This window comes from Eucyclogobius newberryi, unplaced genomic scaffold (genome assembly GCF_026437365.1).
Source record: "Eucyclogobius newberryi isolate DKJ021-1_F unplaced genomic scaffold, fEucNew1.0.hap1 SCAF_6, whole genome shotgun sequence".
NCBI classification, from domain to species: Eukaryota; Metazoa; Chordata; class Actinopteri; order Gobiiformes; family Gobiidae; genus Eucyclogobius; species Eucyclogobius newberryi.
The window spans coordinates 2,790,024-2,815,773 of record NW_027316278.1 but is presented as its reverse complement, the minus strand read 5'-3'; the positions used below and the strand labels follow the sequence as shown (position 1 = coordinate 2,815,773).

The 25,750-nt window shown below is 47.1% G+C and overlaps 1 protein-coding gene across 1 annotated transcript; it reads left to right on the top strand.

The window, feature by feature from the left end:
• The first annotated feature begins 13,921 nt into the window (after positions 1–13,921).
• LOC140346766 (protein-lysine 6-oxidase) lies at positions 13,922–24,211 on the top strand. Its single transcript, XM_072432956.1, has 7 exons — positions 13,922–14,139; positions 14,425–14,770; positions 21,346–21,454; positions 22,120–22,251; positions 22,533–22,686; positions 22,939–23,034; positions 24,098–24,211. The coding sequence occupies exons 1-7, from the start codon at positions 13,960–13,962 to the stop codon at positions 24,209–24,211; spliced, it is 1,131 nt and encodes a 376-aa protein (XP_072289057.1). The 5' UTR covers positions 13,922–13,959.
• Positions 24,212–25,750: the final 1,539 nt, after the last annotated feature.

Below are 25,750 nucleotides of genomic sequence, written 5' to 3'. Positions count from 1 at the left end.
CACATAGGGAGGGTCTAAGGACAGAGGGAGGGTCTAAGGACAGAGGGAGGGTCTAAGCACATAGGGAGGGTCTAAGGACAGAGGGAGGGTCTAAGGACAGAGGGAGGGTCTAAGCACATAGGGAGGGTCTAAGGACAGAGGGAGGGTCTAAGGACAGAGGGAGGATCTAAGGACAGAGGGAGGGTCTAAGCACATAGGGAGGGTCTAAGGACATAGGGAGGGTCTAAGGACAGAGGGAGGGTCTAAGGACAGAGGGAGGGTCTAAGGACAGAGGGAGGGTCTAAGGACAGAGGGAGGATCTAAGGACAGAGGGAGGGTCTAAGGACAGAGGGAGGGTCTAAGCACATAGGGAGGGTCTAAGGACAGAGGGAGGGTCTAAGGACAGAGGGAGGGTCTAAGGACAGAGGGAGGATCTAAGGACAGAGGGAAGGTCTAAGGACAGAGGGAGGGTCTAAGGACATAGGGAGGGTCTAAGGACAGAGGGAGGGTCTAAGGACAGAGGGAGGATCTAAGGACAGAGGGAGGGTCTAAGGACAGAGGGAGGATCTAAGGACAGAGGGAGGGTCTAAGGACAGAGGGAGGGTCTAAGGACAGAAGACTCTGGGACACTGTCGTCCCTTGGTCGTTTCAAAAATAAATTGTATTGAATTATTTGACCAGGAGCTCTCAATTAAAGCACATGCGCTTTAAAACAATCATTTCCATCTGTACAATAGATAAAACCAGAAGAATCCGGCCTAAAAGTGAAGCTGAAAATGCAGCAGCAAGATTACAACAAGAATTAAAGCCGCAAGCGGCATCCAACGGCCCTCGCGGGCCGCCGGCCTTCCGACTCTGCGCTTTTGACTTGATAAAGATGGCGCCCTTATTGTGTGTTGAATAAAAAAAGAACTTGACAGACGGCGACACATTGGACATGGCCAATCCAGTGCAAATGAACACAAGTGTCAGTCAAATTTGCTGCGCCGCCGCACAGAGACCGTAGCACTTGGAATAAAAATATGGATAACTTTTGATGCCGCGCTTGTGTAGATGATTTTTCCCAAAGTAAAGCTTGATCGAGCTATTGCCCACGGAGGAGTTTGTTAAAGTGTGAAGCGTAAATGTGAACATTTCAAGGATTTGGCGTTTTTCCCATTTGTGACAGTATATTTGCAGCTCCACGGCACAGAGACCGTACCACTTAAAATCAAAATATGGATAACTTTTGATGCCCCGTTTGTGTAGATGATTTTCCCCAAATATGAGCTTGATCGGACAATCGGCCTAGGAGGAGTTCGTTAAAGTGTGAAGCGTAAAAATGTGGTGATTTGAGCGATTCTACGATTTTCCCATAAGGATAACATGGGATGTTTCTGTCAACGCTACGGTTACGCCGTACAAAATATGACTTTGGCTCTCATACTTTTATGATCAGGATGGCAAATTAGAATTTTGTTCAAAATATCATGTCATTTGGAAAAACTCTATTGTTTATAGGCCACTCTGAAGGCCAAATAGTCAGAATTCTGGGAAACGTTTGCGGCTCCGTCGCACAAAGACCGTAAAAGTTATCCTTAAAATTTGGATAACTTTAGATACACCACTTGTCTAGAGGACGTACACCGATTTTGAGGTTGGTGGGCAAAACGCACTAGGAGGACTTTGTTAAAGTGTAAAACATAAAAATGTGGTAATTTGAGAGATTTTGTGGTTTTCCTATAGGGATAACATGGGAGGTTTCTGTCATCGCTACGACTACGGCGTAAAAATTTAGGCATTTTTGTGATTGGCTTTTGTGATCGGGACGGCAAAATAGAATTTTGGGTAAAGTTTAGACAATTTTGGTAAAACTAATTTTTGACCTTCAATGTTAATTTAAAGGTCACTCTGTAGGGGGCGCTATCACTGCCATTTCAATTTTGTCAGCCTAAACTGGTCCAAACTAGAAATTTTAACAACTGATTCAAATTTGGTCCTAATCGGACTCTTTTTGATCAAATGGGAGCAATTTTTAGATCTGCAATATTCCAAAATAAGTTGTCCAACTTTGCGGCTGCGCCGCACACAGACCGTAAAAGGTATCTCAAAAAATTGAATAACTTTAGATGCCCCACTTGTCCAGAGGACGTACGCCGATTTTGAAGTCGGTGGGCAAAACGCCCTAGGAGGAGTTCGTCAAAGTTTGACGTAAACAAAATGGCTAACTCAGCTTGTTTTCATTTTCAAAGGAAGATGGCGGCCATAGGGTAAGTTTGGGGGCGTGGCCACAATGTTTTTTTTTTGTTTATCCTCACGAGAGGAATGCGTGTCCCGAATTTCGTAGCTTTACGCCAAAGTTGACCTCGGGGCGTCTCCCATAGGCGCAATGTATTTTGACTTTTGTCGGTGGCGCTGTCGCGCCATTTTTTAACGAAAAAAAAAATGGCCCAGAAAAAATCAAATTTTTCGCCGATTCTGAATTTTGGGCAAAGTTTGGTGAGTTTTTGAGCATGTTCAGGGGGTCAAATTAGAGCTCAAAAAGCAGAAGAACAAGAAAAATAAAAATAATTAAAGCCGCAAGCGGCATCCAACGGCCCTCGCGGGCCGCCGGCCTTCCGACTCTGCTCTCTGCATTTTACAGAGATGGCGCTAACGCAATTATCTAAGAACTAAGACAGTGACACTTTGGACATGTACAATGCTGTGCTTAACCAGTGCAAATGAACACAAATGTCGGTCAAATGTGCAGCTCCAGCGCACAGAGACCGTGACACTTGGAATAAAAATATGGATAACTTTTGATGCTCCGCTTGTGTAGATTATTTTTCCCAAATATGAGCTTGATCGAGCTATTGCCCACAGAGGAGTTCATTAAAGTGTGAAGCATAAATGTGAACATTTCAAGGATTTGGCGTTTTTCCCATTTGTGACAGTATATTTGCGGGTCCGCCACACAGAGACCGTAGCACTTAAAATCAAAATATGGATAACTTTTGATGCCCCATTTGTGTAGATGATTTCCCCAAATATGAGCTTGATCGGGCAATCGCCCTAGGAGGAGTTTGTTAAAGTGTGAAGTGTAAAAATGTGGTGATTTGAGCGATTCTACGATTTTCCCATAAGGATAACATGGGATGTTTCTGTCAACGCTACGGTTACGCCGTACAAAATATGACTTTGGCTCTCATACTTGTATGATCAGGATGGCAAATTAGAATTTAGTGCAAAATGTCATGTCATTTGGAAAAACTCTATTGTTTATAGGCCACTCTGAAGGCCAAATAGTCAGAATTCTGGGAAACGTTTGCGGCTCCGTCGCACAGAGACCGTAAAAGTTATCCTTAAAATTTGGATAACTTTAGATGCACCACTTGTCTAGAGGACGTACACCGATTTTGAGGTTGGTGGGCAAAACGCACTAGGAGGAGTTCGTTGAAGTGTGAAACAGAAAAATGTGGTAACTTGAGAGATTTTGCGGTTTTCCCATAGGGATAACATGGGAGGTTTCTGTCATCGCTACGACTACGCCGTAAAAATTTAGGCATTTTTGTGATTGGCTTTTGTGATCGGGACGGCAAAATAGAAATTTGGGTAAAGTTTAGACAATTTTGGTAAAACTAATTTTTGACCTTCAATGTTAATTTAAAGGTCACTCTGTAGGGGGCGCTATCGCGGCCATTTCAATTTTGTCAGCCTAAACTGGTCCAAACTAGAAAGTTTAACAACTGATTCAAATTTGGTCCTAATTGGACTGGTTTTGATCAAATGGGAGCAATTTTTAGATCTGCAATATTCCAAAATAAGTTGTCCAACTTTGCGGCTGCGGCGCACACAGACCGTTAAAGGTATCTCAAAAAATTTAATAACTTTAGATGCCCCACTTGTCCAGAGGACGTACGCCGATTTTGAAGTTGGTGGGCAAAACGCCCTAGGAGGAGTTCGTCAAAGTTTGACGTGAACAAAAGGACTAACACAGCGTATTTTCATTTTCAAAGGAAGATGGCGGCCATAGGGTAAGTCTGGGGGCGTGGCCACAATGATTTTTTTTGTTCGTCCTCACGAGAGGAATGCGTGTCCCGAATTTCGTAGCTTTACGCCAAAGTTGACCTCGGGGCGTCTCCCATAGGCGCAATGTATTTTGACTTTTGTCGGTGGCGCTGTCGCGCCATTTTTTAAAGAAAAAAAAAATGGCCCAGAAAAAACAAAATTTTTCGCCGATTCTGAATTTTGGGCAAAGTTTGGTGAGTTTTTGAGCATGTTCAGGGGGTCAAATTAGAGCTCAAAGCGCTGAAGAAGAACAAGAAAAATAATAATAATTAAAGCCGCAAGCGGCATCCAACGGCCCTCGCGGGCCGCCGGCCTTCCGACTCTGCGCTTTCGACTTGATAAAGATGGCGCCCTTATTGTGTGTTGAATAAAAAAAGAACTTGACAGACGGCGACACATTGGACATGGCCAATCCAGTGCAAATGAACACAAGTGTCAGTCAAATTTGCTGCGCCGCCGCACAGAGACCGTAGCACTTGGAATAAAAATATGGATAACTTTTGATGCCGCGCTTGTGTAGATAATTTTTCCCAAAGTAAAGCTTGATCGAGCTATTGCCCACGGAGGAGTTTGTTAAAGTGTGAAGCGTAAATGTGAACATTTCAAGGATTTGGCGTTTTTCCCATTTGTGACAGTATATTTGCAGCTCCACGGCACAGAGACCGTACCACTTAAAATCAAAATATGGATAACTTTTGATGCCCCGTTTGTGTAGATGATTTTCCCCAAATATGAGCTTGATCGGGCAATCGGCCTGGGAGGAGTTCGTTAAAGTGTGAAGCGTAAAAATGTGGTGATTTTAGAGATTTCGCTGTTTTCCCATTTCTGACATATATTTGCGGGTCCGCCACACAGAGACCGTAGCACTTAGAATCAAAATATGGGTAAGTTTTGATGCCCCGCTTGTGTAGATGATATTCTCCAAATATGAACTTGATCGGACAATCGCCCTAGGAGGAGTTTGTTAAAGTGTGAAGCGTAAAAATGTGGTGATTTGAGCGATTCTACGATTTTCCCATAAGGATAACATGGGATGTTTCTGTCAACGCTACGGTTACGCCGTACAAAATATGACTTTGGCTCTCATACTTGTATGATCAGGATGGCAAATTAGAATTTCGTTCAAAATATCATGTCATTTGGAAAAACTCTATTGTTTATAGGCCACTCTGAAGGCCAAATAGTCAGAATTCTGGGAAACGTTTGCGGCTCCGTCGCACAAAGACCGTAAAAGTTATCCTTAAAATTTGGATAACTTTAGATACACCACTTGTCTAGAGGACGTACACCAATTTTGAGGTTGGTGGGCAAAACGCACTAGGAGGACTTCGTTAAAGTGTAAAACATAAAAATGTGGTAATTTGAGAGATTTTGTGGTTTTCCCATAGGGATAACATGGGAGGTTTCTGTCATCGCTACGACTACGGCGTAAAAATTTAGGCATTTTTGTGATTGGCTTTTGTGATCGGGACGGCAAAATAGAATTTTGGGTAAAGTTTAGACAATTTTGGTAAAACTAATTTTTGACCTTCAATGTTAATTTAAAGGTCACTCTGTAGGGGGCGCTATCACTGCCATTTCAATTTTGTCAGCCTAAACTGGTCCAAACTAGAAAGTTTAACAACTGATTCAAATTTGGTCCTAATCGGACTTGTTTTGATCAAATGGGAGCAATTTTTAGACCTGCAATATTCCAAAATAAGTTGTCCAACTTTGCGGCTGCGCCGCACACAGACCGTAAAAGGTATCTCAAAAAATTGAATAACTTTAGATGCCCCACTTGTCCAGAGGACGTACGCCGATTTTGAAGTCGGTGGGCAAAACGCCCTAGGAGGAGTTCGTCAAAGTTTGACGTAAACAAAATGGCTAACTCAGCTTGTTTTCATTTTCAAAGGAAGATGGCGGCCATAGGGTAAGTTTGGGGGCGTGGCCACAATGATTTTTTTTGTTTATCCTCACGAGAGGAATGCGTGTCCCGAATTTCGTAGCTTTACGCCAAAGTTGACCTCGGGGCGTCTCCCATAGGCGCAATGTATTTTGACTTTTGTCGGTGGCGCTGTCGCGCCATTTTTTAACGAAAAAAAAAATGGCCCAGAAAAAATAAAATTTTTCGCCGATTCTGAATTTTGGGCAAAGTTTGGTGAGTTTTTGAGCATGTTCAGGGGGTCAAATTAGAGATCAAAGCGCTGAAGAAGAACAAGAAAAATAATAATAATAATAATAATAATAATAATATTTTTAGCAAAAACAATATAGCCGTTTTTACTATAACAACAAATGATACATCGTTTGAAAGCTCTAAGCCTTCCCGATGCCGCCATGGGGTGGAATCATCATTACGAGCGCTTACGCGCTCGTCACTCCCTATTCCGTCGGGATGCCCCGCCCACTCCCCATAGACTTCCATTGATTTGAGCAGATACAAGCATGGCCCATGCCTGCGGCATGGATTCTCGCGTACGGGACGATGCCAGGAGGGTTTTTGGAGGAATGCAGCGCTTCGCGCTGCTGTTGTCAACAATTAGTGAATGGGCTACGCCCATTCACTAATTGTTGACTATTTCTGTCATAGCAGGAGTAAGTATGCATGATCCATGCCTTCGGCATGGGCTAGTTCACTGTACTTGCCAGGGGCGACGGGGTACCAAACATGCGGGCTGCGCCCGCATGTTTGGTCAGACAGTTGCAACGCTGCCTTCGGCAGCGTTGCGGGAGCAATAGGCCCTCCCCCTGCTGGGGCTCGGGCCTAACTAAAAGAAGAGAGCACATTACGCCGGTGCTGGAGTCTCTTCACTGGCTCCAGTTTAGAATCACATTTAAACTCCTCCTCCTGACATGGCCCCTCCCACCTCAAAGATGCTATAGAATCATCTCATCCAATCAGAGCTCTTCACTCTCTAAATGCTGGTCCCAAGAGTCTCTAAAAGCACAGTAGGAGGTAGAGTTCTGTCCATGTTAAAGAGGCGACACAGTCTCTTCATTTAAGTCCAGACTTAAACGTTCCTCTTGAAGTGACTTATGGTCAGAGCAGTTAGAACAGAAACATAAAGCTTCAGTTTCAGCTCCGCTGCCCGAGCAGCAACTCAACTATGAGCTCTGTCCTCTGAGAAACACTTACTTTATCAATATCAGATTGATATTCAATCACAGATGTTCTTCTTCTTCCCTCGTCCATGACCTGTGGCTCCAGCTGCTCCTCTAGAGCAGGAGATGTTTTAACTCTGAAGATCAGTTCTTTTTCTGCTTTGAAGAACCTTCCAGACGAGGGGGGACCAAGCACAGCCCTGTCTCATCCCTTCTGAGTGTATGACATAACTTCAGTCTTGATATTTGACCATCGTAAAGAGACTCAATATCTTCTTATTATTTTATTTATGTATTAACTTTGTTTAGCAGAAGAGCAGCCTCAGATCATGTGTCACAACCAGATCAAACCAGGAAACTGTGTTTACATGAGCCAGTCCTGGTCCAGTCCTGGTCCAGTCCTGGTCCAGTCCTGGTCCAGTCCTGGTCCAGTCCTGGTCCAGTCCAGTCCTGGTCCAGTCCTGGTCCAGTCCAGTCCTGGTCCAGTCCTGGTCCAGTCCTGGTCCAGTCCTGGTCCAGTCCAGTCCTGGTCCAGTCCAGTCCTGGTCCAGTCCTGGTCCAGTCCAGTCCTGGTCCAGTCCAGTCCTGGTCCAGTCCTGGTCCAGTCCTGGTCCAGTCTTAGTCCAGTCTTAGTCCAGTCCTGGTCCAGTCCTGGTCCAGTCCTGGTCCAGTCCAGTCCCGGTCCAGTCCTGGTCCAGTCCAGTCCTGGTCCAGTCCTGGTTTAGTCCTGGTCCAGTCCTGGTTCAGGCCTAAGTGTGTGCGTGCGTCTCCATGGCGACAGCCCCTCATTAGCATCTCGTTAGCTGTTAGTTGTAAGTGTTGCGTGTGGCGCTCTGTTTGAAGTTAATGGAGCTGCAGTAAAAACAGACGAGGATCAGATTTTCCTCTGAGTCTGGACTTTACAGCTCTGCTTCAGCACAAAGCTGCGTGCGCTGCTCAAAGGCACAACCAGCGACACTTAAACCTCTGCTCTGTGAAGTCAAAGCGCCAATAAGTTATATTCAAAGTTTAGTTGTTATAACTGTATAAGCTGATTTAAAGTAAAGGTTTTAGAGGAATTTCTGCCTTAAAAAGATGAGTTAACGAACCTGAGAACAATAATATGTTTAAATAAGCCATAAAAAGTGATCGTTAGAGAAAACAGTGGGTTCTAAACAAAGTTAAGGCAGAAATTGGAACAAAACTATTATTAATTCAAACTCGGCACCAGGAATGTGCATTTATTATTTATTACAAAGACTTCAAATCATTAGTGTTTAAAGATAATCAAAGAAAGTGGTGGAGCTTTAGCTCTGCATTCTGGTGTTAGCGTTAGCCTCAGTGTTAGCGTTAGCCTCAGAGTTAATATTAGCCTCAGAGTTAGCGTTAGCCTAAGAGTTAGCGTTAGCCTAAGAGTTAGCGTTAGCCTCAGTGTTAGCGTTAGCCTCAGAGTTAGCATTAGCCTCAGAGTTAATGTTAGCCTCAGAGTTAGCGTTAGCCTCAGTGTTAGCCTCAGAGTTAGCGTTAGCCTCAGTGTTAGCGTTAGCCTCAGTGTTAGCGTTAGCCTCAGTGTTAGCGTTAGCCTCAGTGTTAGCGTTAGCCTCAGAGTTAGCATTAGCCTCAGAGTTAATGTTAGCCTCAGAGTTAGCGTTAGCCTAAGAGTTAGCGTTAGCCTAAGAGTTAGCGTTAGCCTCAGTGTTAGCGTTAGCCTCAGAGTTAGCATTAGCCTCAGAGTTAATGTTAGCCTCAGAGTTAGCGTTAGCCTCAGTGTTAGCCTCAGAGTTAGCGTTAGCCTCAGTGTTAGCGTTAGCCTCAGTGTTAGCGTTAGCCTGGTACTTGTGTCACTCCTCGAATTGCACCCTTTTGTTTATTTGTGTCGACAGAACTTTGTGCCAGTTTTTGTTTCATGATGGAACCAAAACATCTCAAAACCCACCGCAGAGGAAGAGGAGGAGCAGAGGAGGAAGAGGAGGAAGGACCAGAGGAGATCAGAGGAGACCCTCTGGTCCTTCCTCCTGTGAGACAGTTTTATGTAAAGAAGATGTTTAACAGATTCAGGACATTTATGAGGTGAAAAGACGAGATCAAAGACATTTAAGACATTTAAGACATTCAAGACATGGCCTTTAGGTTTAGAGCACTAAAGGTCTAAACACAGAGAGAGGAAGAGGAGGAGGAGGAGGAGGAGGAAGAGGAGGAGGAGGAGGAGGTGTTTTCTCTTCTTCAGGATTAAAGTCGAGTCTCGTTTGATTCTAAAGAACATTTAAAACAACGTCACAAACTCGTCTAAAACATGAAAGACAAAAACAAGCCGTGCAAATATTCTGTCCAGGTCCGGGTCCGGGTCCCGGTCCAGGTCCGGGTCCAGGTCCAGGTCCCGGTCCCGGTCCAGGTCCCGGTCCCGGTCCCGGTCCAGGTCCAGGTCCAGGTCCCGGTCCAGGTCCAGGTCCCGGTCCCGGTCCAGGTCCAGGTCCCGGTCCAGGTCCAGGTCCCGGTCCGGGTCCCGGTCCAGGTCCCGGTCCCGGTCCCGGTCCAGGTCCAGGTCCCGGTCCCGGTCCCGGTCCAGGTCCCGGTCCCGGTCCCGGTCCCGGTCCAGGTCCAGGTCCAGCTCCACAGCATTAACACCAGACATTATGGAACAACTGTAAAATATAAAATACTGTTACAAATGATAAACTCATGAATGAATCTAGCAATGAAACAATAATGACTTTGACTTATTATTTACTTAGATAAATATGTTTATTACATATTAAACAACTGAAATCATGTTAAATACACCACAACATAACAGTTATTCCACTCATAATGTAACGACTCTAATGTTGTGTCACACTTCAGGTCATCACAGGTCATCACAGGTCATCACAGGTCATCACAGGTCAATACAGGTCATCACAGGTCATCACAGGTCATCACAGGTCATCACAGGTCATCACAGGTCAATACAGGTCATCACAGGTCATCACAGGTCATCACAGGTCAATACAGGTCATCACAGGTCATCACAGGTCATCACAGGTCATCACAGGTCATCACAGGTCATCACAGGTCATCACAGGTCAATACAGGTCATCACAGGTCATCACAGGTCATCACAGGTCAATACAGGTCAATACAGGTCATCACAGGTCAATACAGGTCATCACAGGTCAATACAGGTCATCACAGGTCATCACAGGTCAATACAGGTCAATACAGGTCACAAGTGTTGCCGTGGTTACGGTCAACAGAAACAACTCTGTTCAAGAAATAAAGTGACAACTTGTGAGCACTAAATCAGCGTTCATGACTAACCTGAGCGAGACATTCACCCCCCGACCTGTCCCGGGTGTGACGAGGCACACGCAGCACCCCCGACCTGTCCCGGGTGTGACGAGGCACACGCAGCACCCCCGACCTGTCCCGGGTGTGACGAGGCACACGCAGCACCCCCGACCTGTCCTGGGTGTGACGAGGCACACGCAGCACCCCCGACCTGTCCCGGGTGTGACGAGGCACACGCAGCACCCCCGACCTGTCCCGGGTGTGACGAGGCACACGCAGCACCCCCGACCTGTCCCGGGTGTGACGAGGCACACGCAGCACCCCCGACCTGTCCCGGGTGTGACGAGGCACACGCAGCACCCCCGACCTGTCCCGGGTGTGACGAGGCACACGCAGCACCCCCGACCTGTCCCGGGTGTGACGAGGCACACGCAGCACCCCCGACCTGTCCCGGGTGTGACGAGGCACACGCAGCACCCCCGACCTGTCCCGGGTGTGACGAGGCACACGCAGCACCCCCCGACCTGTCCCGGGTGTGATAAGGCACATGCAGCACACCCGGCCGGCCGGCAGGTGCGGTGGCAGGTGGATTAGCCACAGAGCCGAGCAAATCATGGTCGCATGCGTTCGCGGTGACCTCATACATCCGGGACTTCCCCATAGCAACTTGAGCGGCCATTTTGAAAAGGGCACGCGATACACTAGCAACCGCTGTCATCACATTATTGTACGACCACGACTGCGTCTTTTTCTACGGCAAAATGAGCTTCGAACACTTTGATTCTTTAGACGACAACGGCAAAACTAAGGCTCACGACAAAGCTCTCACTCCTTCTGACGACAGAGCAATGACCTCACACCGCAGGTTTTTGGCATTTTGGCCTCATATATCCTGGATATCGTATGTAGTAGACATGCGGTTGTCTTTTGCATGCCCCTTTCAAAATGGCGGACTCGGTTGTTACGGTACGAGTTCCCGGATGTGCTAGTAATAGCCTGGATGTGCGAACGCCGGGGAATAAGTCCGGGGAAAACCGCTGGAAAGTCAGGCATGACACGAGAACAATCTGGCACTGACGCAGAGACTGGAGCAGAGGCCGGTGTAGGGAGTGGTCCTGATGAGGAGGCGTGGCCGACCGGTGGAGCGGAAAGACAGCAGGAAACAGGAAGTGAGCAGACTGTGACGAGACCAAAACACAACCCAGACAAGAAACCACGCTGACCCCGCCCCTTTAACAAGCGGCGACGCCCGCGGCACATTAACAATCACAACAACGCACGCGGCAGCTTAAAACAGTTCAAATGAAGCCGGCGATCTTCGGGTTCAACCATGGATCTGTTTTATTATCGAGCTTATGCCGCGGCGAAGACGCGTGCATCGCTAATTAAGGTCCATGTGCGCCACTGACCGCGATGTCAGCGTTTACGTCTTTTCCAGCGCAAATGTTGTGATCTGAAGGTTTAAGATGTTCTGGATTCTAGAGCGAAAAGGACATAATCTGTGAGAGTTAGAGTCTGTGAGTCCAGAACCGACTCACGGTTAAATGGGGACATTCTCTTTTGTGCGGCTCCTCCCTCCTGTCGTGCGGCTCCTCCCTCCTGTCGTGCGGCTCCTCCCTCCTGTCGTGCGGCTCCTCCCTCCTGTCGTGCGGCTCCTCCCTCCTGTCGTGCGGCTCCTCCCTCCTGTCGTGCGGCTCCTCCTTCCTGTCGTGCGGCTCCTCCCTCCTGTCGTGCGGCTCCTCCCTCCTGTCGTGCGGCTCCTCCCTCCTGTCGTGTGGCTCCTCCCTCCTGTCGTGCGGCTCCTCCCTCCTGTCGTGCGGCTCCTCCTTCCTGTCGTGCGGCTCCTCCCTCCTGTCGTGCGGCTCCTCCCTCCTGTCGTGCGGCTCCTCCCTCCTGTCGTGCGGCTCCTCCCTCCTGTCGTGCGGCTCCTCCTTCCTGTCGTGCGGCTCCTCCCTCCTGTCGTGCGGCTCCTCCCTCCTGTTGTGCGGCTCCTCCCTCCTGTCGTGCGGCTCCTCCCTCCTGTCGTGCGGCTCCTCCTTCCTGTCGTGCGGCTCCTCCCTCCTGTCGTGCGGCTCCTCCCTCCTGTCGTGCGGCTCCTCCTTCCTGTCGTGCGGCTCCTCCCTCCTGTCGTGCGGCTCCTCCCTCCTGTCGTGCGGCTCCTCCCTCCTGTCGTGTGGCTCCTCCCTCCTGTCGTGTGGCTCCTCCCTCCTGTTGCGTCGCAGGGTTTCGGACGCACTGCGGGGGCCTGGGTGTGGCTCCTCTGGCCGGTGCAGGTTTTTGGGGCCCTCAACAGAGTGCGGGTGGCTGCGGGGGCCCGGGTGTGGTTTCTGGGGGCCTCAGCAGAGTGCGGGTGTCTGCGGGGGCCCGGGTGTGGTTTCTGGGGGCCTCAGCAGAGTGCGGGTGGCTGCGGGGGCCCGGGTGTGGTTTCTGGGGGCCTCAGCAGTGTGCGGGTGGCTGCGGGGACCCGGGTGTGGTTTCTTGGGGCCTCAGCAGAGTGCGGGTGTCTGCGGGGGCCCGGGTGTGGTTTCTGGGGGCCTCAGCAGTGTGCGGGTGGCTGCGGGGACCCGGGTGTGGTTTCTTGGGGCCTCAGCAGAGTGCGGGTGTCTGCGGGGGCCCGGGTGTGGTTTCTGGGGGCCTCAGCAGAGTGCGGGTGTCTGCGGGGACCCGGGTGTGGTTTCTTGGGGCCTCAGCAGAGTGCGGGTGTCTGCGGGGGCCCGGGTGTGGTTTCTGGGGGCCTCAGCAGAGTGCGGGTGTCTGTGGGGGCCCGGGTGTGGTTTCTGGGGGCCTCAGCAGAGTGCGGGTGTCTGTGGGGACCCGGGTGTGGTTTCTGGGGGCCTCAGCAGAGTGCGGGTGGCGCCAGAGGCTTCAAAGCGTCCCGGTCTCAGCGGGGCGTGAGCTGCAGCTGTAAAACACAAACCGCCGTCACACGCATCATCAGGGGGCGGAGCTAACTCTGCAGAAGGTTTTGTTTATGTGAATATCTGAGTTTTATTTGTACTGCACTTTTCACAGACAGAAGTCACAAAGTACTTCACAAAAACACAGAATAAAAGAATAAAACTTAAACTTACAGCGACAATAAAGAGTCAAATCAGTTTCTAACACAGGGCTGCAAACTACGGCCCGCGGGCCACATGTGGCCCGTTTGTTTTTATAATCCGGTTCGCCAAACACGCCAAGTAATATTTAAAAAATATATATGTATTCTTTTTTTCTTTTTTTTTCTTTTTTGCCCTCAGGCTTCTGTCTGCTCTTGTGTCCTCAACAAATATGACGTGAAATTATTTAAATAATAGATTATAGTAGTAATTTTCACACCAATCATCGCCGGCCTCTGCTGCTGGCCTGGGTTAGAACACGCCCTGACCTAAAGGGAAGAGGATGATTCTAGAATCTGGAATGCCCTGGAAGGATCTGTCTCCTCTGGTCCCAAAACTAGCTCGACGAACCAACAGCAGCTCCTCCCTCCTCCCTCTCGGCTCCTCCCTCCTCCCTCTCGGCTCCTCCCTCCTCCCTCTCGGCTCCTCCCTCCTCCTTCTCAGCTCCTCCCTCCTCCTCCCCTGCACACTCTCTCCTCCTCTCCATCTCTCCATCTCTCACACGGTCAGAACTTCTCTCAGGATGAAGGAGCTCTGTGTGGTTGTCCTGCTGCTCCTCGCCTGCGCCTCCTCGCTGCTGCCCGTGGGTGGCGCTCAGAGCGACTTCACCTGGCGGCACAACGGCCAGGTCTTCAGCCTCCAGAGTCGAGGGTCCCAGTATCGGCCGGGACGCGCCAGGAGCAGCCAGAGCAGTAACCCGGGTGTGACGATGGTGATCGGTGCCAACGCTCAGGGCGCCAACGCTCAGGGCGCCAACGCTCAGGGCGCCAACGCTCAGGGCGCCAACGCTCAGGGCGCCAACGCTCAGGGCGCCAACGCTCAGGGCGCCAACGCACAAGGCGCCAACGCTCAGGGCGCTAACGCAGAGGGCGCCAACGCACAGGGCACCAACGCACAGGGCGCCAACGCTCAGGGCGCCAACGCACAGGGCGCCAACGCAAAGGGCGCCAAAGCAGAGGGCGCCAACGCAGAGAGCGCCAACGCACAGGGCGCCAACGCTCAGGGCGCCAACGCAAAGGGCGCCAACGCACAGGGCGCCAACGCACTGGGCTCCGGTGCAAATGGCGCTGGTACAAAGGGCGCAAACGCCACCGCGTCCCTGCGGCGCGCCCCGGCGTCGAGCGGTGCCGCACAGCTGCGCGTGGTCGCGGGTCGGCGGCGGGCGCAGGAGCCGGAGCGGTTCGCCAGCGCGGACGCCATGGCGGGAGACGATCCGTACAATCCCTACAAAAACTCAAACTACTATCCCTGGTACAACTACTACAACTCGTACTACAGACCGCGGCATCGCGCCGCGCCGCGCCACGGCTACGGCACCGCCTACCACCAGCACGGTAACACGCCTTTTACATGATCTGACCTGACGCCATTTTGGTTCTAGTTGGGCTCGGCTTTGATTGGCTGGATTTAGACTCATGTGAGGCTCATTCTGCTTTCTGATTGGAGAATCTTGATATGACAATGACGATAATGACAATGATAATGACATGTCGGTGTAATCCCTCATTGGTCCAGGCGTGTTCCATAGTAGAAAAAGCTTCAGTTGTTTCATCTGGACTCAGTTAGAAAAAATAGACGTTTCGACTCTCATCCAAGAGTCATTGTCAATAAAAGAATTTAGGTCGAGAACTCCGATATTAATACTGTTCTGTGGTAAGACCCGCCCATTGGGCGGAGCCTTCCTGAAGTAGAAAGAGTTGTTGGTTTCAACAGAAACTCCCCCTTGTATCTACCGAGCCTATTCAGAATCTTAATGGGCTATTAGAATCCTCTTTGTCTTTGTGAGACCCTGGCTCAACCACCCTGAGTACCTGATTAGCATCTGAATGTCCTTGTCCTGGTCCTCTACCTTTCCAGGGGTTCAGTAACCCATTATAGATACCAGGAAGATAGAATCTTAGCCCTCCATTTCTGTTTAAAGAAGGTCTTTCTTTTTTAACAAAAATAGCTTCCTTAACTCCTCTTTCAAACCATCTTTTCTCCCTGCTTAAAACCTTCACCTCACCGTCTTCAAACGAGTGATTAGAGGCTTCAAGATGGAGATGCACGGCGCTCTGTGGTCCTGAACTTGTATTTCTTCTGTGCTGATAAAGCCTCTTGTGTAGAGGCTGTTTCGTCTCACCTATGTACCGTTCTTTACAGCTTTCTTCACTGCATTGGATCGAATAAACTACATTGCTCTGTTTTTGAGTCGGCAACTTGTCCTTAGGATGAACCAGTTTTTGTCTTAAAGTGTTTCCTGGTTTAAAATAAACAGGGACTTTGTGTTGTCTAAAAATTCTCTGCAGTTTTTCCGACAGGCCAGAGACATAAGGGATAGAAACACCCTTCCTTCTCTGTTCAGTTTCCCTTTTGTCCTGACAATGATAATGATGAAGAGTTTCCCATTTTCCAAATATCATAAATTATACATTTTCGGAAAGCGCTTGCGCTTTCCTACCTTATGGTGTGGGTCCCTGGTCACTGACGGGTACTTTCATTAATTTTGAGTGGGCTCCGCCCACTTTGTGTTTTTGGCCCTCTATACAGTAATAATGTTCAATTTTTGCATTACATGCTTATGCACGGAACATGCAAGAGATGGGGAACGTATTCGTGAGCTACTTAGGGCAAATGAGTGCTTTATATGGGGATCTCAATGTAAAGTGCTCGTTTAGTGCGCACTTTTGCACGGGCTTCGCCCGTTTACAACGGTAATGTTCCATTTTCCTACTACTAATTAGTATGCACGGGGCGTGCATGAGTGGAGGAGTGTTAGTGAGTGTTTGGAAGTGGGCGAGCGCTTCGCGCTCGATTTCGTGCGCACTACGTGCGCACTTTCGCAGCCGTGCTTCGCACGGCCTTACGAGATTAATAGGCCTCTCGCCAGCTTGTGGCGCTCGGGCCTAAATATAATAATGATAATGATAATAATGAGGCCCCAGAACACAGCCCTGAGGCACACCAGTGACAGAGAGAGGAGGTTGGACCCGAGGACAGTCCTAGAGAAGACAATTAGTGTCAGTATTTCTCACTTGTTCAGCAGGACAATTACACACTTGAAGCTCATTTACATCTGCACTAATTGATTGAAACTATGCGATTAACAAGGAAGAAATTAGTTTGGAACAAACGGTAAAACTGGATGTATTTTCATCATTATATTTTCTCAAAAACATGACTTGACTTTGACATAAATATGTGTTTTATGTTTAATTAATTATTATATATTCAATTTATATATTAACTTATCATTAATTTAGCCAGTCTAAAGTCTTAAACCAGGACTAAACCAGGACTAAACCAGGACTAAACCAGGACTAAACCAGGACTAAACCAGGTATAAACCAGGACTAAACCAGGACTAAACCAGGTCTAAACCAGGTCTAAACCAGGTCTAAACCAGGACTAAAATAGGTCTAATCCAGGTCTAAACCAGGACTAAACCAGGTCTAAACCAGGACTAAAATAGATCTAAACCAGGTCTAAACCAGGTCTAAACCAGGTCTAAACCAGGACTAAAATAGGTCTAATCCAGGTCTAAACCAGGTATAAACCAGGACTAAACCAGGACTAAACCAGGTCTAAACCAGGTCTAAACCAGGACTAAAATAGGTCTAATCCAGGTCTAAACCAGGACTAAACCAGGTCTAAACCAGGACTAAAATAGATCTAAACCAGGTCTAAACCAGGTCTAAACCAGGTGTACACCAGGTCTAAACCAGGACTAAAACCAGGTCTAAACCAGGTGTACACCAGGACTAAAACCAGGTCTAAACCAGGACTAAACCAGGTCTAAACCAGGACTAAAACCAGGTCTAAACCAGGACTAAACCAGGTCTAAACCAGGACTAAACACGGTCTAAACCAGGACTAAACCAGGTCTAAACCAGGACTAAAACCAGGTCTAAACCAGGACTAAACCAGGTCTAAACCAGGACTAAACACGGTCTAAACCAGGACTAAACCAGGACTTCTCGTGTTTCAGGTGCTGTGTGATCAGGAGCAGGTGCTGAAACTGTAAAAACTTCACTAAGTTTAATTTGGAAAAGACGCAGTAAAATCAGAGCCGGAGGAAACGCTTCTGAGAGAAAGTGTTTAAAGGTTTGACATTGTCGTTACGAAAGGTTTAACTCCAGCTTCAAACGAGCTTCTGTTACACAGCGTTTAATACAGGGAAATATGAACAGGAGGGTCTGGCCTGGTTTGTCTGGTTTTGGTCTGGTTTTGTCTGGTTTTGGTCTGGTTTTGTCTGGTTTTGTCTGGTTTTTGTCTGGTTTTGTCTGGTTTTGTCTGGTTTTGTCTGGTTTTGTCTGGTTTTTGTCTGGTTTTGTCTGGTTTTGTCTGGTTTTGTCTGGTTTTGGTCTGGTTTCATGGTCAAGATCTTCACATGGTACGATCATGGCAGGTCTTCACATGGTACGATCATGGCAGGTCTTCACATGGTACCATCATGGCAGGTCTTCATATGGTGCGATCATGGCAGGTCTTCATATGTTACCATCATGGCAGATCTTCACATGGTACCATCATGGTAGGTCTTCACATGGTACCATCATGGCAGGTCTTCACATGGTACGATCATGGCAGGTCTTCATATGGTACCATCATGGCAGGTCTTCATATGGTGCGAGGTCTTCACATGAAGAGCGTTTGAGAAGATCGTTTCCTGGTTCTTCAGGCTTGTTTCCTTCATTAAAAACATGCCTGACTTAACGACTCTATTATCCTCACAGTCAGAGCCACTGTAGTTTTACTAATGTAAAACAGGTCCAGACCGGGTCTGAGCCGGGTCTGGACCGGGTCTGAGCCGGGTCTAGACCGGGCCCTGGGTGCAAACCCTCCTGGACAAATGAGGAATTGCACCTATTGATACGATGGCAAAAGTATTTTTCTGTTAGAAAGTTATTACAGATTTATTTTGTATTTTTAAAACAAATTCTGACTCTAGTTTCTCTTGTTTAATCTTCTTGTTGGACCTGTGCTCTTGGATAATCTTCTTGTTGGACCTGTGCTCTTGAATAATCCTCTTGTTGGACATGTGCTCTTGGTAATCTTCTTGTTGGACATGTGCTCTTGGATAATCTTCTTGTTGGACCTGTGCTCTTGATAATCCTCTTGTTGGACCTGTGCTCTTGATAATCCTCTTGTTGGACCTGTGCTCTTGGATAATCTTCTTGTTGGACCTGTGCTCTTGGATAATCTTCTTGTTGGACCTGTGCTCTTGAATAATCCTCTTGTTGGACCCGTGCTCTTGATAATCTTCTTGTTGGACCTGTGCTCTTGAATAATCTTCTTGTTGGACCTGTGCTCTTGATAATCCTCTTGTTGGACATGTGCTCTTGGTAATCTTCTTGTTGGACCTGTGCTCTTGATAATCTTCTTGTTGGACCTGTGCTCTTGATAATCCTCTTGTTGGACCTGTGCTCTTGATAATCTTCTTGTTGGACCTGTGCTCATGGATAATCTTCTTGTTGGACCTGAGCTCTTGAATAATCTTCTTGTTGGACCTGTGCTCTTGAATAATCCTCTTGTTGGACCCGTGCTCTTGATAATCTTCTTGTTGGACCTCTGCTCTTGAATAATCCTCTTGTTGGACCCGTGTTCTTGTTAATCTTCTTGTTGGACCTCTGCTCTTGATAATCCTCTTTTTGGACCTGTGCTCTTGAATAATCCTCTTGTTGGACCTGTGCTCTTGAATAATCCTCTTGTTGGACCCGTGCTCTTGATAATCTTCTTGTTGGACCTCTGCTCTTGATAATCCTCTTTTTGGACCTGTGCTCTTGATAATCCTCTTGTTGGACATGTGCTCTTGATAATCTTCTTGTTGGACCTGTGCTCTTGATAATCTTCTTGTTGGACCTGTGCTCTTGGATAATCCTCTTGTTGGACCTGTGCTCTTGATAATCTTCTTGTTGGACCTGTGCTCTTGATAATCCTCTTGTTGGACCTGTGCTCTTAATAATCCTCTTGTTGGATATGTGCTCTTGATAATCTTCTTGTTGGACCTGTGCTCTTGATAATCTTCTTGTTGGACCTGTGCTCTTGGATAATCTTCTTGTTGGACCTGTGCTCTTGAATGATCTTCTTGTTGGACCTGTGCTCTTGAATAATCCTCTTGTTGGACCCGTGCTCTTGATAATCTTCTTGTTGGACCTGTGCTCTTGATAATCCTCTTGTTGGACCTGTGCTCTTGATAATCCTCTTGTTGGACCTGTGCTCTTGGATAATCTTCTTGTTGGACCTGTGCTCTTGGATAATCTTCTTGTTGGACCTGTGCTCTTGAATAATCCTCTTGTTGGACCCGTGCTCTTGATAATCTTCTTGTTGGACCTCTGCTCTTGAATAATCTTCTTGTTGGACCTGTGCTCTTGATAATCCTCTTGTTGGACATGTGCTCTTGGTAATCTTCTTGTTGGACCTGTGCTCTTGATAATCTTCTTGTTGGACCTGTGCTCTTGATAATCCTCTTGTTGGACCTGTGCTCTTGATAATCTTCTTGTTGGACCTGTGCTCTTGATAATCTTCTTGTTGGACCTGTGCTCTTGGAAAATCTTCTTGTTGGACCTGAGCTCTTGAATAATCCTCTTGTTGGACCCGTGTTCTTGTTAATCTTCTTGTTGGACCTCTGCTCTTGATAATCCTCTTTTTGGACCTGTGCTCTTGAATACTCCTCTTGTTGGACCTGTGCTCTTGAATAATCCTTTTGTTGGACCTGTGCTCTTGAATAATCCTCTTGTTGGACCCGTGCTCTTGATAATCTTCTTGTTGGACCTCTGCTCTTGATAATCCTCTTTTTGGACCCGTGCTCTTGAATAATCCTCTTGCTGGACCCGTGCTCTTGATAATCTTCTTGTTGGACCTGTGCTCTTGATAATCTTCTTGTTGGACCTGTGCTCTTGATAATCCTCTTGTTGGACCTGTGCTCTTGATAATCTTCTTGTTGGACCTGTGCTCTTGGATAATCCTCTTGTTGGACCTGTGCTCTTGATAATCTTCTTGTTGGACCTGTGCTCTTGATAATCCTCTTGTTGGACCTGTGCTCTTGATAATCCTCTTGTTGGATCTGTGCTCTTGATAATCTTCTTGTTGGACCTGTGCTCTTGATAATCTTCTTGTTGGACCTGTGCTCTTGGATAATCCTCTTGTTGGACCTGTGCTCTTGATAATCTTCTTGTTGGACCTGTGCTCTTGATAATCCTCTTGTTGGACCTGTGCTCTTGATAATCCTCTTGTTGGATCTGTGCTCTTGATAATCTTCTTGTTGGACCTGTGCTCTTGATAATCTTCTTGTTGGACCTGTGCTCTTGGATAATCTTCTTGTTGGACCTGTGCTCTTGAATGATCTTCTTGTTGGACCTGTGCTCTTGAATAATTCTCTTGTTGGACCCGTGCTCTTGATAATCTTCTTGTTGGACCTCTGCTCTTGAATAATCCTCTTGTTGGACCCGTGTTCTTGTTAATCTTCTTGTTGGACCTGTGCTCTTGATAATCTTCTTGTTGGACCTGTGCTCTTGGATAATCTTCTTGTTGGACCTGTGCTCTTGGATAATCTTCTTGTTGGACCTGTGCTCTTGAATAATCCGCTTGTTGGACCTGTGCTCTTGAATAATCCTCTTGTTGGACCCGTGCTCTTGATAATCTTCTTGTTGGACCTGTGCTCTTGAATAATCATCTTGTTGGACCTCTGCTCTTGATAATCCTCTTTTTGGACCCGTGCTCTTGAATAATCCTCTTGTTGGACCCGTGCTCTTGATAATCTTCTTGTTGGACCTCTGCTCTTCAATAATCCTCTTGTTGGACCTCTGCTCTTGATAATCCTCTTTTTGGACCCGTGCTCTTGAATAATCCTCTTGTTGGACCCGTGCTCTTGAATAATCCTCTTGTTGGACCTGTGCTCTTGATAATCTTCTTGTTGACCCTCCTTCAGGACTCCCGGACCTGGTTCCAGACCCGGTTTACCTGCAGGGCGGAGCCTACGTGCAGAGAGTTTCCATGTACAACCTGCGGTGCGCGGACGAGGAGAAGTGCCTCTCATCGTGAGTCACATGACGCTGCACATTTAAACTCAACTTTATTTGTGAGAAAAACAACATTTAAGTGTTCAAACATGTCACAATTATTAGATCACACGTTACATTTTCATTTCATTTTTAACATACTTTTAACTTCGATGACGCCAACAACATTATGTACAATAGGCTCCTCCCCCTTGGGCAGGACTTCCGGGTAAATTTAAATTAAATTAAGGTCAATAAATACATAAATACACGTTTGAGTCATCGTGATCCAGAGCTGAAGAGGCGGGGCTTATCACTATGAAGAGGCGGGGCTTATCACTATGAAGAGGCGGGGCTTATCACCATGAAGAGGCGGGGCTTATCACCATGAAGAGGCGGGGCTTATCACTATGAAGAGGCGGGGCTTATAACTATGAAGAGGCGGGGCTTATAACTATGAAGAGGCGGGGCTTATCACTATGAAGAGGCGGGGCTTGTCACCATGAAGAGGCGGGGCTTATCACTATAAAGAGGCGGGGCTTATCACCATGAAGAGGCGGGGCTTATCACTATAAAGAGGCGGGGCTTATCAGATCTGCAGTTTTGAACAGGAAGTACATCAATGAACCAAATGTATTGTTTCTGTTGTCGATCGTGACGATGGAACGTTCTGCTCTAAAATGTCTCGTTCTTGTCGTTGTCAGTTCTGCTCGTTCTGCTCACGATTATGACACTCGAGTTCTGCTACGATTCACTCAGAGAGTCAAGAACCAGGGCAACGCCGACTTCCTGCCGTCCAGACCTCGCTACGCCTGGGAGTGGCACTCCTGTCACAAGTAACAATCTCTGATGCAGCACACAGACTGTAGGGGGCGCTGATGCAGCACAGACTGTAGGGGGCGCTGATGCAGCTCACAGACTGTAGGGGGCGCTGATGCAGCACAGACTGTAGGGGGCGCTGATGCAGCTCACAGACTGTAGGGGGCGCTGATGCAGCTCACAGACTGTAGGGGGCGCTGATGCAGCTCAGACTGCAGATTAGTAATATCAATGATTAGCGCCAAAGTTAGCATACATGCTAACAACCACATAGTAAACATGCCTTCCCTCTCCCCAGTCACTTCCACAGCATGGATGAGTTCAGTCTGTACGAGCTCCTGGACCAGGACCATGCAGCTGTGGCCGAGGGACACAAAGCCTCCTTCTGCCTGGAGGACACGTCCTGTGACCCGGGGTTCTACAGGAGGTACGCCTGCACCTCCCACACGCAGGTAAACCAGGACCGGGACCGGGACTGGGACCAGGACCAGAACCAGAACCAGGACCAGGACCAGGACCAGGACCAGAGACCAGAGACCAGAGACCAGAGACCAGGACCAGGACCATGAACAGGACCAGGACCAGAGACCAGGACCAGGACCATGAACAGGACCAGAACTGGGACTAGGACCAAGACTGGGACCAGGGCCAGGACCAGGACCAGGACCAGGACCAGGACTAACCCAGGCCCGTGTTGTGTCCAGGGTCTGAGTCCCGGCTGCTATGACACGTACAGCGCAGACATCGACTGTCAGTGGATCGACATCACGGACGTGTCTCCAGGAAAATACGTCCTCAAGGTTTGACTTTAGTTTCATGTTGTCCAAATGCTGAGGTGTGGCTCCATCTGGCGGCCACGAGAGGAACTGCACCCACTGCACTGTGAGAAACCTGCTCCTGACGTCAGTTCAGTCTGGAAACTGGGATCAAGTTTACTTCATTTGACTCTAATTTTGAACATTACAGCAGAAGTACACAGCAGAAGTACTCAGAAGTATGTGTACTTCCTCAGGTGATGAAGTATGTGTACTTCCTCAGGTGATGAAGTATGTGTACTTTCCCTCAGGTGATGAAGTATGTGTACTCCTCAGGTGATGAAGTTTGTGTACTTTCCCTCAGGTGATGAAGTATGTGTACTTTCCCTCAGGTGATGAAGTAATTGTACTTCCTCAGGTGATGAAGTATGTGTACTTTCCCTCAGGTGATGAAGTATGTGTACTCCTCAGGTGATGAAGTTTGTGTACTTTCCCTCAGGTGATGAAGTATGTGTACTTTCCCTCAGGTGATGAAGTATGTGTACTTTCCCTCAGGTGATGAAGTATGTGTACTTCCTCAGGTGATGAAGTATGTGTACTCCTCAGGTGATGAAGTTTGTGTACTTTCCCTCAGGTGATGAAGTATGTGTACTTCCTCAGGTGATGAAGTATGTGTACTTCCTCAAGTGATGAAGTATGTGTACTTTCCTCAGGTGATGAAGTATGTGTACTTCCTCGGGTGATGAAGTATGTGTACTTCCTCAGGTGATGAAGTATGTGTACTTCCTCAGGTGATGAAGTATGTGTACTTCCTCAGGTGATGAAGTATGTGTACTTCCTCAGGTGATGAAGTATGTGTACTTCCTCAGGTGATGAAATATTTGGACTTCCTCAGGTGATGAAGTATGTGTACTTCCTCAGGTGATGAAGTATGTGTACTTCCTCAGGTGATGAAGTATGTGTACTTTCCCTCAGGTGATGAAGTATGTGTACTCCTCAGGTGATGAAGTTTGTGTACTTTCCCTCAGGTGATGAAGTATGTGTACTTCCTCGGGTAATGAAGTATGTGTACTTTCCCTCAGGTGATGAAGTATGTGTACTTCCTCAGGTGACGGTGAACCCTCAGCACAGAGTTCCAGAGTCAAACTACAACAACAACGTGGCTCGTTGTGACGTGCAGTTCAGCGGCTCGAGCGCTCACGTGTCCGGCTGCTCCACGTGAGAGAAATACTGCAAATACTGCAATACTGCAATACTACAATACTGCAAATACTGCAATGATGCAATACTGCAATACTACAATACTGCAAATACTGCAATACTACAATACTGCAATACTGCAATACTGCATATACTGCAATGATGCAATACTACAATACTGCAAATACTGCAATACTGCAATACTGCAATACTGCAATACTGCAATACTGCAAAACTACAATACTGCAAATACTGCAATACTGCAATACTGCAATCCTACAATACTGCAAATACTGCAATACTGCAATACTACAATACTGCAATACTGCAATACTGCAATACTGCAATACTGCAATACTGCAATACTACAATACTGCAAATACTGCAATACTGCAATACTGCAATACTGCAATACTACAATACTGCAAATACTGCAATACTGCAATACTGCAATCCTACAATACTGCAAATACTGCAATACTGCAATACTACAATACTGCAATACTGCAATACTGCAATACTGCAATACTACAATACTGCAAATACTGCAATACTGCAATACTGCAATACTGCAATACTACAATACTGCAAATACTGCAATGATGCAATACTGCAATACTACAATACTGCAATACTACAATACTGCAATACTGCAATACTGCATATACTGCAATGATGCAATACTACAATACTGCAAATACTGCAATACTGCAATACTGCAATACTGCAATACTGCAATACTACAATACTGCAAATACTGCAATACTGCAATACTGCAATCCTACAATACTGCAAATACTGCAATACTGCAATACTACAATACTGCAATACTGCAATACTGCAATACTGCAAATACTGCAAATACTGCAATACTGCAATACTACAATACTGCAAATACTGCAATACTGCAATACTACAATACTGCAAATACTGCAATACTACGAATACTACAATGCTACTGCTAATGCCAATTCCAATGCTAATGCTACTGCTACTGCTAATGCTAAAGTCCGGAGTTTACACTCACTCTGGACTTGAGGGAAAAGAACGACATCATTTTGTTTCTTCAGTAAAAATACAGAAAAATAAAAAACTAAAAAAAAGTAAAACTTGCTCTTAAAAAAATCAATTCAAGTCAATCAGTTTGAAACTGTACTTCGGACCTGGTTTAGTCCTGGTTTAGTCTTTGTTTAGTCCTGGTTTAGACCTGGTTTAGTCCTGGTTTAGTCCTGGTTTAGACCTGGTTTAGTCCTGGTTTAGACCTGGTTTAGTCCTGGTTTAGACCTGGTTTAGTCCTGGTTTAGACCTGGTTTAGTCCTGGTTTAGTCCTGGTTTAGACCTGGTTTAGTCCTCGTTTAGGCCTGGTTTAATTCAATATTTCCTTGTTTTTCAGACACTGACATTTGGAGACGATTTCGACTCTTTTGGACGTTTTATTTAATATTTTCAAATGTAGATTTTAGGAAGTAGATTTTTTATGATGTTTTTACTTGTTTTAAATCTGAATAAAATAATAAAAATGTTAATTCATAAATGACACTTTCAACAGGACAAATGTAGC